General features: G+C 46.0%; 1 protein-coding gene across 3 annotated transcripts; it reads right to left on the bottom strand.

Moving 5' to 3' along the window:
- Window positions 1–608: 608 nt before the first annotated feature.
- LOC143839816 (uncharacterized) lies at window positions 609–13,004 on the bottom strand. Of its 3 annotated transcripts, XM_077342356.1 has the most exons (7): window positions 10,935–13,004; window positions 10,371–10,548; window positions 9,472–9,541; window positions 8,015–8,114; window positions 7,379–7,540; window positions 5,591–5,647; window positions 609–1,002 (listed from the first exon to the last, which is right to left on the bottom strand). In XM_077342356.1, the coding sequence occupies exons 1-4, from the start codon at window positions 10,974–10,976 to the stop codon at window positions 8,099–8,101; spliced, it is 306 nt and encodes a 101-aa protein (XP_077198471.1). In that variant the 5' UTR covers window positions 10,977–13,004; the 3' UTR covers window positions 609–1,002; window positions 5,591–5,647; window positions 7,379–7,540; window positions 8,015–8,098. The 3 variants fall into 3 exon arrangements, 1 of the variants encoding a protein (XP_077198471.1); XR_013231876.1 differs by having other exon boundaries at window positions 9,472–9,537; window positions 10,371–13,004; XR_013231875.1 differs by lacking the exons at window positions 609–1,002; window positions 5,591–5,647 and adding an exon at window positions 5,911–7,188 and having other exon boundaries at window positions 10,371–13,004.
- Between the last annotated feature and the right edge of the window lie 4,992 nt (window positions 13,005–17,996).

Here is a 17,996-nt window from a genome sequence, read left to right as displayed (position 1 = left end):
AACAAGGTGTTTAGAGTCAATAATTAAGGCTCAAGCTCTACAGCAGGACAGTCTTTGTTCTCTCTTCTACTTTTTATACATTCCACACTCTTCTGCATGCATTTAAAGGCTATACTCCTTCCTGATTTATTCCATTCCTAGCTAAGGGTTGTACTTGCTGTATGGATGCAACCTTAATGACAGAGCTGTCCACAGTCTGCAGGGTCTGCAAGACGGAGCTCTTCCACTATGCATCTGGTTGAGGCTAGGCTAGGGAAATCTGGTCCCTCCCTGTATAGGCCTGGTGGAGGCACATGTCTGTCATCCATGCTTGGCCATGTCTCTTGAGGGCGATAGTGTTTTTTTTTCCCCCGTGGATTTCTGGGGCCTGTTGTCATCAGCCGGGGGTGGGAGGGGGAGGAAATAATCAGATCTTCCACCTTACTCTTGATGGCTATTGTTTATTTATAATTTATTAGGTTTATATACCACTGCCCCCAGCAAGCTGGCTCATGGCAGTTTACAAAAAGAACATGATAAAACAACATAATCAAATTCCTAAAAACATCATCACAATATAATTCCTAATAATCCCCACAAATACAAACAATTAACACAGTGATAATAATATAAAAATATAACTTCTTCCCCAATGACCCAAAGCCCTTGTCGTCAGTATGGAGTCCAATCATAAAAACTGGTGATGGAACAACCAGGGGGTTTGTTGTTATTGTGTTTTATGTGATTATATGTTTTTATTGTAATGGTCCTTGTGGGCCTCATCAATCGCCACAAGCCGACTGTTTGGAAGTGGCAGTCAATAAATATAAGCATAAATTTAAAAATAAAATATATCTTTTACCTACCAAGCCAAATCTAGGATAGGTAAAGATAGTCCCCAGACAGAAACCTCCTTTGCAGGAAAATATTCTCTTGATAATATACTTAAACTGCAGCAACAACTTTGTGACCTACACTTGGTCTTTCTCATTCATTTTCACACCCAGTGGGGAAGATGTCATTCTGGAAGTCAAGAATGGAAAAAGAATAACTACAAACAGGTGTGTTAGAAAAAAAAAACAAGAAGAAATACCTAACATTCTGTCAAGATTTTTTTCAGTGAGGGATGGAATTCATGTACGTGCTGTGTCAGATAGTTGTTAAAAATTGTCTTTCAGCATATGTGAATCTAGTTCATCTGCATTACAATGTGTTCTCTTCCCTCAGTGCCCTGCAGCATTTAGAGGTAGGGAATATTTTTAAAAGTATCTCAAGGAAGTACTCAAATGAATCAAAGATTGTGTGACTAGTCAAGGGGAAAGAGCTTAGTGCTTTAGTTAAAAGGAAATGTTCTTAGCAGCATATATGCGGAAAAGTAACCGATAACACTATATCAAGTCAAAAACTGAATGCACTTCTTCAAGGAAGTTTGTATTCCACTTCTTTTTCCAGGGATCTCAAAATGGCAAACCAGACAGTTTACCTTCCAAAATATATTCTAGAACACCTTTTATGCATCACGCACTCCTTAGTATCATTGGCAGACTCATCTAGATTATGGTTAAGTGGATAGCCGTGTTGGTCTGAAGTAGCACAACAAAATTTGAGTCCAATGACATCTTTAAGACCAACAAAGATTTATTCAAGGCATGAGCTTTTGTGTGCATATACACTTCCTCAGACAATTACATGCACACAAAAGCTCACTCCTTGAATAAATCTTTGTTGGTCATAAAGGTGCCACTAGACTCAAATTTTGTTAAGGTATATATATATATATGCTATCCTTGGTGAAATATGTAGTATTTTCATAGAGTTTTCCTGCCTTTCAGGGGCCAGACATAGACCTACTAAGCTTTTTACATCTCCTATTATTCTATACTGGTGTTTCAGTAGGTAACAATCTTCTTTAACATATTTAACATATTTATTAATGATCTAGATGAGGGGGTGGAGGGACTACTCATCAAGTTTGCAGATGACACCAAATTGGGAGGACTGGCAAATACTCCGGAAGACAGAGACAGAGTTCAACAAGATCTGAACACAATGGAAAAATGGGCAAATGAGAACAAGATGCAATTTAATAAAGATAAGTGTAAAGTTCTGCATCTGGGTCAGAAAAATGAAAAGCATGCCTACTGGATGGGGGATACGCTTCTAGGTAGCACTGTGTGTGAACGAGACCTTGGGGTACTTGTGGATTGTAAACTAAACATGAGCAGGCAGTGTGATGCAGCGGTAAAAAAGGCAAATGCCATTTTGGGCTGTATCAACAGAGGCATCACATCAAAATCACAAGATGTCATAGTCCCATTGTATACGGCACTGGTCAGACCACACCTGGAGTACTGTGTGCAGTTCTGGAGGCCTCACTTCAAGAAGGACATCGATAAAATTGAAAGGGTACAGAGGAGAGCAACGAAGATGATCTGGGGCCAAGGGACCAAGCCCTATGAAGATAGGTTGAGGGACTTGGGAATGTTCAGCCTGGAGAAAAGGAGGTTGAGAGGGGACATGATAGCCCTCTTTAAGTATTTGAAAGGTTGTCACTTGGAGGAGGGCAGGATGCTGTTTCTGCTGGCTGCAGAGGAAAGGACACGCAGTAATGGGTTTAAACTTCAAGTACAACGATATAGGCTAGATATCAGGAAAAAGTTTTTCACAGTCAGAGTAGTTCAGCAGTGGAATAGGCTGCCTAAGGAGGTGGTGAGCGCCCCCTCACTGGAAGTCTTCAAGCAAAGGTTGGATACACACTTTTCTTGGATGCTTTAGGATGCTTAGGGCTAATCCTGCGTTGAGCAGGGGGTTGGACTAGATGGCCTGTATGGCCCCTTCCAACTCTATGATTCTATGATTCTATGATTCTATGATTCTATGATTCTATGATTCTGGTGGAAAGAACAGCAAGACCTGCGAGTTTATTTTACAATGCTATCTTGCATGATCACTAGAGATATTTATTTGATCAAATGTGTTGCATCAGTGGAAGAGCCGCTTCAGGTATGAGAGGAGAAATTTTGCCATCTTCCCACTCAAATTGCTGCCGCTGTCCATATGCTGTTTTATTTTTGTTGTGTTTTCTCACCATGTGGTCCCCCAATTCCCAATAGCTCTAATACTGAGGAAGCAGAAAGGGCCTTCCTCTAGCAAAATCTTCTACAGGTGCTCCATAGGATCCATGCTGGTACCAGAAAAGAAGGTAAGTTTTGCTTCTGAGTCAGCTAACCAGATGAATTAGTGTATCCCAAGCAGAAGTATTTATTTTCTTTGTAAGTCTTGGTAAAGTTCTTGGATTACAGCAAATATTTCAAAAATGGCAGATTCCTGCGAATTGAAGACTTTAGAACACAAGAAGTAAAGTTTATAATGTTAGTCTGTAAATGAATTTTATGCAAAGGCTGCTCTCTCACTCTTCATATGTATGTGCACATTGATTACGTTGCAATATAAGGCAGTTTTCAATTGCAGGCTATAGATTCCGACAGCCCTGCACAAGTTATGACCCTTCAAGCTTATTACAAAATACTACACATGTATAGGTGCCCCCCAAGGAACGTGATAAGCCATGTATTTTTGCTGCCTGGCTGGGACTACAAAGGCATAGGGGCTATCAAAATACTGAGTAAATCAGGGTGCATTGCAAATGGACTTGATGGGTCACAAGTGCCAGAGTGTTTTGAATCACCTGTAAAGAAGTGTATAATACTAGGATTGTTTCAGTAACAATGAGACAAAGACCTTTTGTTGACTGAAATCACAGCTCTCAACTCTACTTATAGTTAATACTCTGTGTGGAGAAACCCTGTGCATGTATTTTCTGTGCATGTTCAGAAATCCTTCCAAAGTATAAGAACATTAGAGAAGCCATGCTGGATCAGACCCATCTGTGTCACATAATGGCGAAAATCCAGGTGCCACCAGGTCTACCAGTGGGGCCAGAATTCCAGAAGCCCTCTCACTGTTGACCCCCAAACCCCATGCAGGTGACATGTACTGAATACATAAGAAAAGGATAGAGGCCTGCTGCTGCTACCCAGTGCTTCCCTCCTTGTATTGTGTGGCAGGATACAGGTAAGGTAATTTGTGTTTTACTCCCAAGTGAGTTCTATGAAAATATGTATATTTATGCAGCATTGGTATCCTGATTGCCTGTCATGATTATGCCACCAATGTATTGGTGAATGAATTAACTATTTTCATACCCATTTGTCGCTGTTTGTTGAGTAACTGCATGCCTAGCACAACAGCACACTCCCATGCTTTTGCACTGTCTCAATCATTCAACCCAGTGACACAGTTATTCATGCTGTACAAGAATATTTTGCTCACAACTAAATCACAGAATAAACTCTATTATGAGTGAAGAATGTGCTGTACAAAGAATTTATTTTAAAAGGAATCCTATCTTCTGCCATTTTCATTAATGATTTCTGATTATTGCTACCCTGGTGGCTTGGCAAGGTTTCTTTATATGTGTAGTTTTGTATGGGAGTTGTCACTGAGTTTTGTTTTCAGATTTTTAAAGAATTCCACTATCACTCATAGTGCTATGCCAGCTGCACAGGCTCCAGACTGGAAACTGGATTAGATTCAAGGTATTGGTAACTTTAAAGTCCTAAGCAGTCTGGAACCATCCTATGGGACTGCCTCTCTCAATATATTGCCCATAGACACAATGCTCAAATGAGAAAAATATGCTATGGGTATCCAGCACTAAGGAATATCCAGCACTAAGGCCTCAATCAAACCTGGCTTCAGCCTGGTGGAGCAATCTGACAGATGACATCAGAGTCCTCCATGACCTTCAACAGTTCCACAGGGCTTGCAAGACAGAGCTGTCCCACCAGGCTAATGGTTGAAGCCCAAAATAACATCTAATTCCATTGACCTTGCTGAGACTTTGCAGTTCAGTTTCTGAATTATTCCCCTTCTTTCTCCATAGGGAAAGCATTACAGTTTATTTTAATACTCAATATTTATTGTTAATTTATGATTTTAATGTAAATGTTAATACTGTATTAATTTGAAACAATTCCAAATTCTATATAGGATTTGTATGTATATTATAAAATGCAATCTTCCCTGAGTTCCCAAAGATAAAACTCATACTTCTTTTGTGGCATAATTGTTCATTCACTCATTCATTCCACCATATAATAATGTATAGAATTAGATACATATTCATGCATGTATAATTGTCCTGGACTAGCAAGTCATATTTTGTATTCTAGAAAAAGAAAATACAATGAATTGTGGGATTTAGAATCTAGACTGTCAAATATGCCATTTACACTAGAGCACCTGAATAATCTAGTTCAGCAGCAGAATCAGTTCAGCTGTGGAACTGACTGCCTAAGGAGCTGGTGAGCTCCCCCTCGCTGACAGTCATCAAGCAGCGGCTGGACAAATACTTATCCTGGATACTTTAGGCTGATCCTGATTGAGCAGGGGAATGGACTAGATGGCCTGTATGGTCCCTTTAAACTCTATGATTCTATGACCTATTTGGGGGAAGTTGCCTTATTTGAATTTTGGGTATATATGTAAACATCCCACTACTCCCTTTTCCAACTCGTGGCCACCTTTCTGTGCTCATTTGAATACTCACGTTTTGTTCTGTTTTTCCCAGGATTCCCTCTCCACGCAATCTTCCTCCTGGAATGACCTTGTTCAGAAGGGCAAGTTTCATAAGGCATGGTGATTAAGGAACTAAGCATAAAAATTAGCATGCAGCAATATGGAATTTTTGCCTCACAAAGGCCCATTATGCATGGGGGGGGGGAGATAGCGTGCATTTGGGGTGGAATGGCGGCTACTAAAATCACTGATAACGCACAGCGCCGGCTGCAACCGGCCGCAGATTCGGTGCATGCCGGCGAGAAAGCCGCGTTAGCAAAACGTGAAAGAAAGCACAGCTTCTGGGTGACCGGGGTGCAACCAGAAGCGCAGAACGGGGTCCCCGCGTGCATAATCGGTTACTCTGGGTTTTGCTGCTGTTGCGTCCCATCCCATGCATAAGCGGTTTGCTTCACTTCTTCCCCCTCAGTGTTTTCCATGTGACCCGAAATCGCCGTTTCGGCGGACGTACATAATGGGCCAAACAGATAAATTTGTGTATCAACCAAGTAGAATCACTACCATTGACTATGGTAAATTCATCTGGTCAACATATTTGTGGTGAAGATTGTAGCCTATATTGGTATCACCAATATTACTGGAATAATGTTATACTAGTTATGAGGATGAAACATTCTTGAAGGGCTTTAGGGGATAAATCCACTGTTTTCTTGGCCATCCATTGGCACCACCTATTTCTGGTCTCTACAATATTGCAGGTTTATACTAATGTGATATTGGCACAGTTTTAGGCTGGCGTATATACCAGCATATCCTAGGAAATGCGGCAGTATATCAAAATAAATACATAAATGAGTGAATAAATAAATAAATATCTCCATATTGTGCTATGTATTTAGTTGCCATACTTAGCTCTTCTTAAATAGTTTTGAGATTGAACCTTAAAGCCAAGGTCAGATCCAGCTTTTTGTAGACCCTGGTTGAGAGGGTATAACCAGGCCTCCTTTCCCACTTTGATTCTCTTTTGGAAAGAAAGACAGGGTACAAAAGAACCCTGCATGGTAAGTTAGAAAAAGTGATGGTGATTTTGTCGAGATTCCACAATGAGCCTAGATTAAGGCTGACTGATAGTCTTAACTCTATCATCAGTATCTTCTTTCAATTCTGATATCACATATGATGAGGGAGAACCAGTGCAAAAGCTGGTAATTATTGGACAATGTTTTGTTATGACATGGAAAAGAATGCAGTGGCATGATCTGTTCTCACTTAGAATGTAAAAAGTAGTTCTCAGAGGTAATGCTATCTCATTAAAAATAAAAGCAACAAGAAATGCCCAATTTATGAGAACTAAGAGTCACAGCTAGATTTTGAATTTTATTTTCATTTTAAATATTAATGTCCTCAGAGTTTGATCATAGATCTGCAGTTTAAAATAACCTCAGAAGGTAATCTCAGGTTTTGGAAATTCAAAAAATACCATGTGTCAGAAAATCTCAATCTTTTTTGTGTGCAATTCTTGGAGCTTCACCAAGTAGCACTGAGGCATCTAAGCTCTGTTTCAGCTTTTCTCTGTCAAAAGAATAAACAGAGGTTCCAGAATTCCTGGTCTCCAGCACAGACAGCAACCTGGGCAAGAGAGGAGACATTCGTCAAGTATTACAACATCAATCTCCAAGAGGGAGAGATTCAGACTTTGGCAGAGCGGTCGTTCTCCTAAGGGCTCATCCCACCATCCTCATGTATTAGCTCTTAAAGGTCCCAATGTGGGGCTGCACAGCAAGACTGAAAATGAAAATGAAAACAGGGTTTCACTTACCTGTAACCATTGTTCATTGAAGTCTTGTGTGCAGACACACATTCCCTCCCTCTGTCCCTGCTATGAGCCTTGTCTTGGAGTCTTGGCTGTAGTGTTCCGCTCGTGGCGGTGGTTCAGAACTGAGGGAAGAGGCGATGCTCTGTCTAGGTCACGTGTGCATTCCTGTGAGAAACCACACACATGTGCACCATGTTGGAACAGTAGTGCCCCCTGTAGGCTAGAGCTAGGAAATACTTCCATAGCTGGCCTGCACACCTGCACAGTCCCAATGTGTACCTGCACACAAGACTTCAATGAACAACCATTACAGGTAAGTGTAACCCCATTTTCTTTTTATATGCTTAGAGGTTATTTCTTAAAATTTATATATATATACTAGCTTCAAAGCCCATTCCTTAGAACCCTCCCCTAGCCCCCAGCGAGGCAGCTGAAGGTGGCTTTGGGCCTCAGCTTGTAGCCGGATCAAGTGGAGAGGGCGGGGGCTGGCCAGTTCGTTAGCAGGCCCGGGACAGAGCTCCTTAGCAGACAGTCAGCAGGCCGGGAGGCCCTCATTAGCAGACCTTGCTCAGCAGGCCAAGAGGCCCTCATTAGCAGACCCTCCACCAGGACCCTTTGGCCAGGGCCCTCTCCCCTTACCTGCTGCTGGCTCCAGGCATTGAGGTGCTCTGAGAGCAAAGAGGCTATAGGGAAGGAGGGCAGGAGCTGCAAGGGCAGGACCAATCAGGGTGCAAGCAGCCTGTAATAATGTGTTGTAAAAATAATAATTAAGAATAATATTTCAAAAGATATTTGTTAACAATTTTTTCTTTGATTTTTTGACAGACAAATAGATGATCCTGAGGAGGCTCAAAGAGGAACACAAAGGGCTAACATATTGGGGAAAATTGCCGTCCTACTGCATGATTGTGTTTTTTCCCCCTGTACTCACAAGAAGCCTCCATTTTATGGGCCTACTGGCAGCTGTCACTGTCAGTGAGTACCCACCTAAGCCTACCCATGGTGTTGACTGTGCAGAAAGCACAAAAGTGTTTTACCCTCTAGAAGCTGTTGAAAGATGTTTTCTCCAGACGTTCAGTCTTTACCTTCCAGTGAGATATTCAGATTTTATTGACTTGCAGGAGGGCATTTTGGGCTCAAGGAAGACACTCACACATTTTAGTTGGCTTAAACAAGGCCACAGCTTTATTAATACTCCACAGGAGTGTTGGCACAGCATGGGAGAGGGAGCCTGACTTGCAGTCAGAAGACCACAAGAACCCGGACCCAGCAGCGCCCTGGAGTCCTTCTGGATCCCCCGCTGGGAACACAGGCCTCCTTGCTGCTGGGATCCCATCCATAGGAAGAGCCTGTGGCGCCCTGGGGCCCACCCGGTTCCCCCACCAGGAACGCGGGTCCCCTTGCCACTGGATTCCCACCATAGGGAAGTGTCCACCTGGGGCGCCAAGAGGAAGCGCACACTTCCCTCGGCCACTGCCCCAGGCCACCCGGCACTGTAAGCCCCGGGGTGCCAAGGAGAGGTGCCCACCTCCTTCTTGGTCCCACCCCGGGCTACCTGGCACTGCGAGCCCCAAGCCTTCCCAGCCGGGTCGGCCCTGCTCGCAGACCTGCCACCTCGTAGGGAGGTCCCAAACCTGGAGAGTCCGATGCGCAGACCGAACTCCCCCCAAACAGGCCCCCTGGCCTCGTTCCCGCCAACACTCCAGAACCGCACCCCACCATGGGAGCTTCGATTAGTAACCACATCCCAAATCCCCCTGGCACTCTGGTTGGAGTTTCACCCTGGCTCCACCCGCTGTGGGCATTCTGTGGGGAATGTCCGCCCCCAGTGTGCCTCTCGTGGGAATTTGCCTCTTGCAACATGGCATCCCAGCCACACAGCCTAGACTGTAAGTGCCCCTTGAAGTTACCAGGGCTCAACACCCCAGCCCCTGCCAAAGCTGGCAAAATTCCATACAGCAGCTGCTGCTAAACATGGCCTGGTGCTCTGCTCCACACTGCAACCATAGCCAGGCCAGTATTCCAGAACAAGCAGGCCAGTATTCCAGAACAAGATGCCTCTGGACTCCACAACTGGACCTCCTCCTTGCTCTTACCGCATGCCATCCTGTCCGCTGCTTGGCGCCATGCTCCATTCCTGGCTTTTGCCTCCCCATTGACCGCTACCTTGAAGGTAACCAAAAAGGTCATTACTAGAAAAACTGCTGGGCATCATCACACACTGATTGGCACCAACCCAAGCCTCCTGGTGCCCCCAGATTCAGTGTTGTGCAGCCATGGGCAGTCCCATTGTGGTTGAACATACCCTACCATCTGACATCTGAGTGTCATGCCATCCAGGTAAACCAGCGAATCAGACCCACCATTGCCATGATCCCAGGCCCAACCCCTGATTAGGTTCGACTGGAATACCAGCTAAAGCCATGTGATCTCTGTGATTTGGCTGTCCCACTAGGCTGAGTACAGTCCCCGCAAACTGGCCCTAGGGACCCCCGGTCCTGAGGCTGCCAGACCCCAAAAATGCTGGAGCGAGGGCAGCCCAGCCCCCACCACTCCATTCTGTCGGAGGCGACCAAAGGACAGAGTTCGCCAGTATATGACCAGCTTATCAAGTAATGGGTTGCTCCTTGCAGGAGACCCCCAGCTGCTGGCCGAGCAGTCGAACCCTGTTGCTGCGAAATCATGATGTGCATCACCTTTGACCCCCGGATGACTTACTGGGGCAACCCCAGGTGCCAGCATGGAGACCTGAGCTATGCTGGACTAATACACAGAACTTAATGTGCATTCCATCCCTGCCAACTGGAGACAGCAGTGGCATCAAGGTGATGGAGGGGACAAACTTTGCTGCAGAAATATGAAGCCGTGTAATCCCTGAATGGGATGAAGAAGCCCCCGCAGAAGAAGTGGTCCGACGTACACTGATCTACCTGCATTCTGTCATAACTGAGACCAAATGTCCAGCTGGATGCTCCCCGAGAGCAACACACCTTACCTTGTGGGCTACTTAACTTCCCAGCCCAAAGACTTCCACTGGCCTCTAGGGAGCAGCATCTCTTGTGCAACAGTCCTGAAGCAGCCACTTCCTGTGCCAAGTGCATTCTGGGCCCAAGCCCTGGGGAGACCCTCGGTATTGCTCTCCCATCCACGCCGACGCCACCGTCGTGATGGACCTGCAAGACATCCCCCTCCAAGCCAGGCTGGCCCATTAACTGCAAGCAACCTAGGGCTGGCTGTCCCGCCAAGCAAGGCCAGGTGGTGACTCTGACACCATTTGTGGAAAGGCATGGCCTGCCCAGAAATCATCAGGCAATGCCCGACTGCTGCTGTAAGCATGCAAGCACTGGCAACGGGTCCATATTACCTGGCAAATACAAAGGTGTAGCCCTAGCTGGCAGCCACCGACCACCGGCCTCCAGCTGAGATCCTCTGAGGGCCTCAATCCCCACCCAGGGGGTGGGTGGCACCCCCGCTCCCCTGGGGGAGGGGTTGATACCCCATATGACTTGTACTGCATATGGCCTAAGCCGGGATTCAAATGTCAGGCATAATTCCTTACCTGTACCACAGCTCCGAGGATTTGGGTGGGTATAATCCCCATAACCGCTGCTGGTCCACATGGCAACGTTTGTCAAGGATAACGCCTGTGGCCATCCATCCCACTAGGAGTGTGCCCCCGAGACTGCTGCAGAAGAGGCCCTTGCCCTCCATGCAAGGGCCTCCGGGGAGCCTCCGGGGAGCCTCCGGGGAGGGCAGTATAGAAATATATAGATAAATAGATAAATGCCAGCAAGCAAAAATGGCCACCCATTCAGGTTCCCCAGCTGGAGACCCCCAGAGCTGGTGTGCAATAGCCTGCCTCTGTGTGAAACAGGAGGTTGGGCTGGAAGCCCCTGCAGTTCCCCAACAGCTCTGAGCTCCCACAAACTAAGACTGCTGCCCAAGGCAGGGGTTTGGACTGGATGACCCTGGAGGTCTCTCCCGACTCTATGCTCCTGCAAACCAAGACCACTGCCTGAAGCAGGGGGTTGGACTGGAAGACCCAGGAGATCTCTGCCAGCTTTGAGCTCCCGCTCACCAAGACTGCTGCCTTAAGCAGGAGGTTGGACTAGATGATTATGGAGATCCCTGCCAGTTCTGATCCCCAACGAACCAAGAACACTGCCTGAAGCAGGGACCTGGACTAGCTGACTCAGGGGGTCTTTGCCCACTGAGCTCCTGTAACTAGACCACTTCTGGAAGTGGGGGTTGGACTAGATAGCCCTGGAGATCCCTGCCAGCTCAGAGCTCCTGTAAACCGAGCCACTGCCTTTGTATACTCCAGGGTCCCATTAAGTGCTATAATGTCCTTGCTTGCCACAATTGCAAGGAGTTGGACTGGATGACCCTGTGGGCCCCTACCAACTCTGAGCTCCCGCAAACCAAGACCACTACTTGAGCAGGGGGTAAGACTAGATGACCCTATGGGTTCCTGCCAGCTCTGAGCTTCTGCAACTAAGATCAATGCCCCAGCAGGGAGTTGGACTACATGCCGTGGAGGTGCCTGCCAGCTGTGCTCTTGTAAACCAAGACCATTGCCAGAAGCAGGGGGTTAGAGCCGATGACCCAAAGGAGGTTCCTGCCAGCTCTGTGTCCCTGCTAACCACAACAACTGCCTGAAGCAGGAGGCTGGACCAGATGACCCAAAGGAGGTTCCTGCCAGCTCTGTGTCCCTGCTAACCACAACAACTGCCTGAAGCAGGAGGCTGGACCAGATGACCCAAAGGAGGTTCCTGCCAGCTCTGTGTCCCTGCTAACCACAACAACTGCCTGAAGCAGGAGGCTGGACCAGATGACCCAAAGGAGGTTCCTGCCAGCTCTGTGCCTCCAGAAAATGTGACTGCCGCCTGAAGCAGGGGGGGGGGGGGGGCTGGACCAGATGGAAGGAAGATCCAGCCAGTTCTGTGACCCTGCAAACCAAGGCTACTACTTAAAGCCGGGGGTTGGACTGGATGATCCCCAGGGATCCCTGCCAGGTCTGTGCTCCTATGACCAAGACCGCTGCCTGATGCAGGGGGTTGGCTTAGATGGCCATTGAGATCCCTGCCAACTCTGTGCTCCTAAAATCAAGACCACTGCCTGAAGCAGGGGGTTGGACTAGATGACATAGAAGATCCCACTTGCTAGCCTGGAGAAAAATCCACTAGCAGTAGTTTTTGCTCATTGTTTGTTTGTGGCAATCCAGGCAACAGTGAAGGCCTCCTCGTGTGCCAGGGGCAATCCAGGTCCCTCCCAGCCCAATGTATCTGGGCTTGAACAAAGGGCCTCTCAGGTGCAATGCCAGACCTGCTGCCCTGGAGGTCTGAATGCCGCCCACCTCCCCCAGGAATCTGATCCTGCATGCCTGAGGGCCCTAAGATGAGGGTTGCCAGGGTTTTGCAACCAGGGTCCTGGGGGTGAAAGCCCCCCCCCCCCCCGTACTCACCCCTGGTGAAGGTGGATGGCAAGTGCTGCTGTGCATTGTTCTCCTTCCTCATTCCCCCGGATCTCCCATTGAATGGGGGGGGGAGGCTTTCCCAAGTGCACGTTTCCCTGTAGATCCTGGCTGGGCAGGAGAAACCATGCACATCCCCCCCCCCCCCAACCCCGGGCTGACTGCCGACTCACAGAGAACAGCTGAGGGAAAAGCTGGAGGGCTCCAATCTTTCACTCACTCTGATGAGGCTCCGAATATGCAAGGAAACGGCCTGGAAGGAGGTGAGCTTAGGCAAAGCAGGCTGCGCTGCTCTTAAAGGCACAGCAGACAATAAACGGGCTCGTGGGGCAGGAAGGTTGAAAGAGCCCGAAAAAGCCGCAGCGCAGATGAAGGGCTTTGCTGCGCAGGAGACCCCAGACTCCTGCTCTGCTGCCAGACTTCAGGAGTCCCAAGGCCAGGGAGGCACTCCAACAGCTTGTTGCCCCAAGGGACCTCCCCGGCCGAGAAACTCTGCAGCTGCGAGCAGACAAGCTGCTCGGGCGGCAAGCCTGGTGCAAAAGGCAGGGCTCCTCCACGTGGTGCCTTTTAAGGCGCCCTGAGCCCACGCCCAGGCGCCAACCAGGCTAGCACAATCCTCTCATGCAGAGCTGCCCTTCCTCCTGGCTTTGAACCTCCCCACCCCCACGTGTCTTCTTGCCGCCCGCTCCTCCGCTGCATCAATGGCGGCTGCTGATAAGTCTTTGCCGCTTTTTAGTGGAAAATAGTTGTAGCAACTAGTTTTCTAGGAGCCTCAAATTTAAAAAAATGTTATACCTTTTTGTATCCCAGAAATATGTAAGAAACAGTTATGTAATGTTACAGCAAAGTCTAATGTAAAAGCAGGTGATCTAATGAAAACAGGGAAATTGCTTTTCGGGCATCACATCAAGGAAGGATGAACATCTCTGAGAGATATTTTTCAAACACATGCAGTTTAATTATAACTGTGGGTGTTTCAATGCCTGCTGCATTTTTGAAGTTTCCATTTATGGGAGAATGCATTAAACATGCGACATATAACCTCTTGTTTCTTTACTTACTATTAACAAATTATAATTCACATGCATAATTCAGAATGTCTGATGGTACATCTTTCCAAACTTCTTTTCTGTAAAACAAATGTATACTAAATATTTTTGAGGGGAAAGAGAACAATGTATATCCAGTATTCAGGCTCACTAATTTCTTGAGTACTGTTATGCATAAACCAAAGAAAGTCTTTCTGCATTTTAGTAATTTCAGATTTTTTATATTGCTAACAGATTCTACTGTATCATGGAATATGACCCAATAAAATAAATACAAGCAACAATAAAGCCATCCCTCACCATCTGTGAATTCAGAGCAACTTGTGAAATTTATTACCTAAATTTTTGCTTTATTTCTTATTTTCTGGCCATTTGTGCTCTTATCAGCAAACACTGTTGTTGTTTTAATTTTATGAATATGCTTACTGAATGGGGAATTTAACTGTATTGATGGTTTAGATTATTGTGTATAGGCTCAGTGAACAGATCTATTGTGGAAGAGTTGTTCTCTAAAATGACCAATGGACAAACCAGTTTTATACTACATATAACTTCTTCAGTAAAACATATACAAAAATATGTGACAATGTTATGTAAATAGAAAAGTACTTGGATTTGTTCAGAAACACTACAATGTGAAGAAAACAAAGAATAGTGAACTCCATTTAGTATCTACTCTTTTACATGTAACACCTTTTACATACTAAGGTTTGCTAGGAAATGGATTTAAAATGTTCACAATGTTTCTATAGAGACTAAAAGACCCAGAACAATGGATATTCTTAAAATTCAAAACATATCCAGTCATTCTTACATCAATACATTTTCACCTTTTTCAATCTTACAAATTCCTCTATTCCTTAGAATGCTGAACAATATTGTATTTTATGAGCACTTTCCAAGAAAGACAACTTTGTTAAGAAATGTCGGAAATAAATGCCCAGTTGTTGTTGGCCCTCACTTATTCAAAAATGTGGGCTGTGTTTTGTGCCTTGGGTTCATTTATAGTTGAATGAGATTTTACCATCCCATCTCTGTGCAGACAGACAACTCTTGTAAACTGGTGTTGTCTTGTAAATATAGCGAAGGATTGTTCCATGGCCTGAGTCAGTGTACAGGATTGCCTTGATTTATAACAGTTGTAGACCAATACAGATTGATCTGGAAGGCAGGAAAAGAAAAGTTGTAATCAAAGCTGCTGATTTTACAGCATAATCTAAGATATTGAGATCTTCTAGTTAGACATTTTCAAATGTACAGTTTCAAAATCTCTTTTCACAGTCAACTGAGACCTAACAAATGTGTAATGTACTTTAGACTCTGGATTTCTCTCTAGTTTTCTCGTTCTTAAGGAATAAAACAAAGGATTGCATCCTATGCTTCATTGTATTATTCTACTGTAAATGTTTTAGATGTCCTGGACTGCCTCATTTCAGCAGAAAACTTATACAGGGATACAAAGTTATCTAATACAATTTTGTGAAATCAAAATAAGCAAGTATGAGTCTAACATTGAATTTAGATCCTGTTTTCCCAGATAAGGAGTTATGCTGGTGATTTGTCTGCTACTAACTATCAATAGTGCTTGTGTCTGTAGACCTGTCAAGGACTAAGCTTGAAGTCCAAGTCAGGCTCCTAATCCTGAATATGCAATTTGCCAGTGTATGGTTGGATCCTGTCTGCCAGATCCAGTCAGTTTAAAGCAAACCTGACTAGGAGCGTGCATTGGCAGGAAGATCCTTTTGTTTCCTGTATATGTTGGGGTTTTGTAGGATTTCTCCAGTTCAGATTTAGCCTCTTGTACCAGCATAGTAGAGCCTCTTGTGGCGCAGGGTGGTAAGACAGCAGAAATGCTGTCTGAAGCTGTCTGCCCATGAGGCTGGGAGTTCAATCCCAGCAGCCGGCTCAAGGTTGACTCAGCCTTCCATCCTTCTGAGGTCGGTGAAATGAGTACCCAGCTTGCTGGGGGGTAAACAGTAATGACTGGGGAAGGCACTGGCAAACCACCCCATATTGAGTCTGCCATGAAAACGCTGGAGGGCATCACCCCAAGGGTCAGGCATGACCCGGTGCTTGCACAGGGGATACCTTTACCTTTACCAGCATGGTGGAGTCACAATAAAGAGCTGAAATGAACTCCCAGTGTCCTGGGTGTAAACTGCACGGAGCTTTTATTCCAACCCCAGATCGATTCAGTCCCTGCCCTCTACACAGAATGTGATTTCCATTTGGATTTGGGGTGATTTAAATTTTCCTTCTGCAGCAAGAAGGATTGATCCGAAGTGACCCTAGCTTTATTGTGCAATATCTTAGAGTGCTTTTAATGCTCAATATATTTTAAAATCACATTGTTTTGAATCTGGGCTCTCCTCCATGGTAGAGGACCTGTGATTGGCCACAGGTGGTTATGTGACAAACTTGCCTTAAAGGAGAAGCCCCTAATTTCTCTCAACTTCTGTCAGTCCTGGATTTTTTCTCTCTTCTCTGCCTTTTTCGATCATCTCCCCCCCCCCTCCAAGAAAAGAACAAGGCTCCCTGCTTGGCTCCTCTCCCCCCACCCTTCAAAAAAAGAAAGAAAGAGGCTTGCCCCCCCCCCTTCTGAACTACCCTAACCACGTGCAGAACACTTTCCTGTTTCAATGGGGGGGGGGAGAGGAAGATCCGAGTTCAAAGCAATCTGAATTCAACAGGATTGACAATAGAATAAACAAAGTAAGTGCAGACTCTGCCCTGGTCTCTGAACCCACAGATCTGACAAATAATATTTCAAGAATAATTGTATCTCTGTCTGCAGCCTTGTGATTGGGTGGATAGCCCATGCTGGTGAATGGCATGCTTAAAGTATATGTGTGTGCAGGTAGCTCCCTCTGTTGGATGACCCCTTCTCTGTCAAGTCCAAAGGAATAAGGACGCAGTATAGGCCTGGAAGAGCCTCTTGTGGCGCAGAGTGGTAAGGCAGCTGTCTGAAAGCTTTGCCCATGAGGCTGGGAGTTCAATCCCAGCAGCCGGCTCAAGGCTGACTCAGCCTTCATCCTTCTGAGGTCGGTAAAATGAGTACCCAGCTTGCTGGGGGGTAAACGGTAATGACTGGGGAAGGCACTGGTAAACCACCCCATATTGAGTCTGCCATGAAAACGCTGGAGGGCATCACCCCAAGGGTCAGACATGACTCGGTGCTTGCACAGGGGATACCTTTACCTTTTTATAGGCCTGGAGGTGCTTTGAAGAAGTTTTCCTTTTAGTGCAGATTTAGATGATACAGACAATCTCCCTATAGGAAGTTGCAGTTTAATGCTATCACTTGAACTCCCCACAGAGGCTGAGTCAGGGGTAGACTCATCCGAATCTTCTTCCTCCCTATCTAGGCCAGACTGTCTGTAGCAGACTGTTGAAGGATACTTTCAGCCAAGTGTGCTTGGGGTTCCCAGGGTCCTTGAGGGTGGGGGTTCCTTTGTTTTCCCCTTCCCTTCCTTCCAGTGTCTTTGCTAAGTCTCCATGCCACCATCCCTCCCTGATCCTCTTTTTTCTCTCAACCATCCCTACTCCTTCCTTCCCTTGGGCTTTCAGGCATTGTTCTTTGCTGGCGGTAAGCCCCCCTTGAGCTTGGGTTAGGCTGGGCATTGGGAAGCTAGTCCCTGCCTTTTGTTATGCAACTGTCTCTTAAGGTCCACAGCTGCCTCGACACATTGAACCAGCCCCTTTCTGGCCCTCTTCCTCTCTGTGATTATTTCCATGCTCCTTGCTCATGACTGCCACTGCGGCTGCAGCTTCAGGCAGGGAGGTGGCCTTGGCAGCAGCAATGGCAACAAGGTTGGCCACTTCTTCCATGTCCTGGGTCCCGGGTGTATTGGCATTGGCAGTGGGAACAGCCGGGGCATTGGCCTGGCTTTGGTTTGTGGTGAGTTGAAGGCATTCCCTGGGAGGGCTGGGAATCCCAAGGGACCTGGGACTCCCAGGGCCATCCAGACAGTATATTTATCCAGATTTATCTAGGACTTACTTATGATATGATAAAGGAAAAACAAACATTGACTTTAAAAATCATTGGACTAAAAATGCATTACTAAGAATGTGGAACAAATATAAATATAGATTTTAT

This window comes from Paroedura picta, chromosome 6 (genome assembly GCF_049243985.1).
Source record: "Paroedura picta isolate Pp20150507F chromosome 6, Ppicta_v3.0, whole genome shotgun sequence".
NCBI classification, from domain to species: Eukaryota; Metazoa; Chordata; class Lepidosauria; order Squamata; family Gekkonidae; genus Paroedura; species Paroedura picta.
This window is presented reverse-complemented; position numbering and strand designations above follow the sequence as displayed.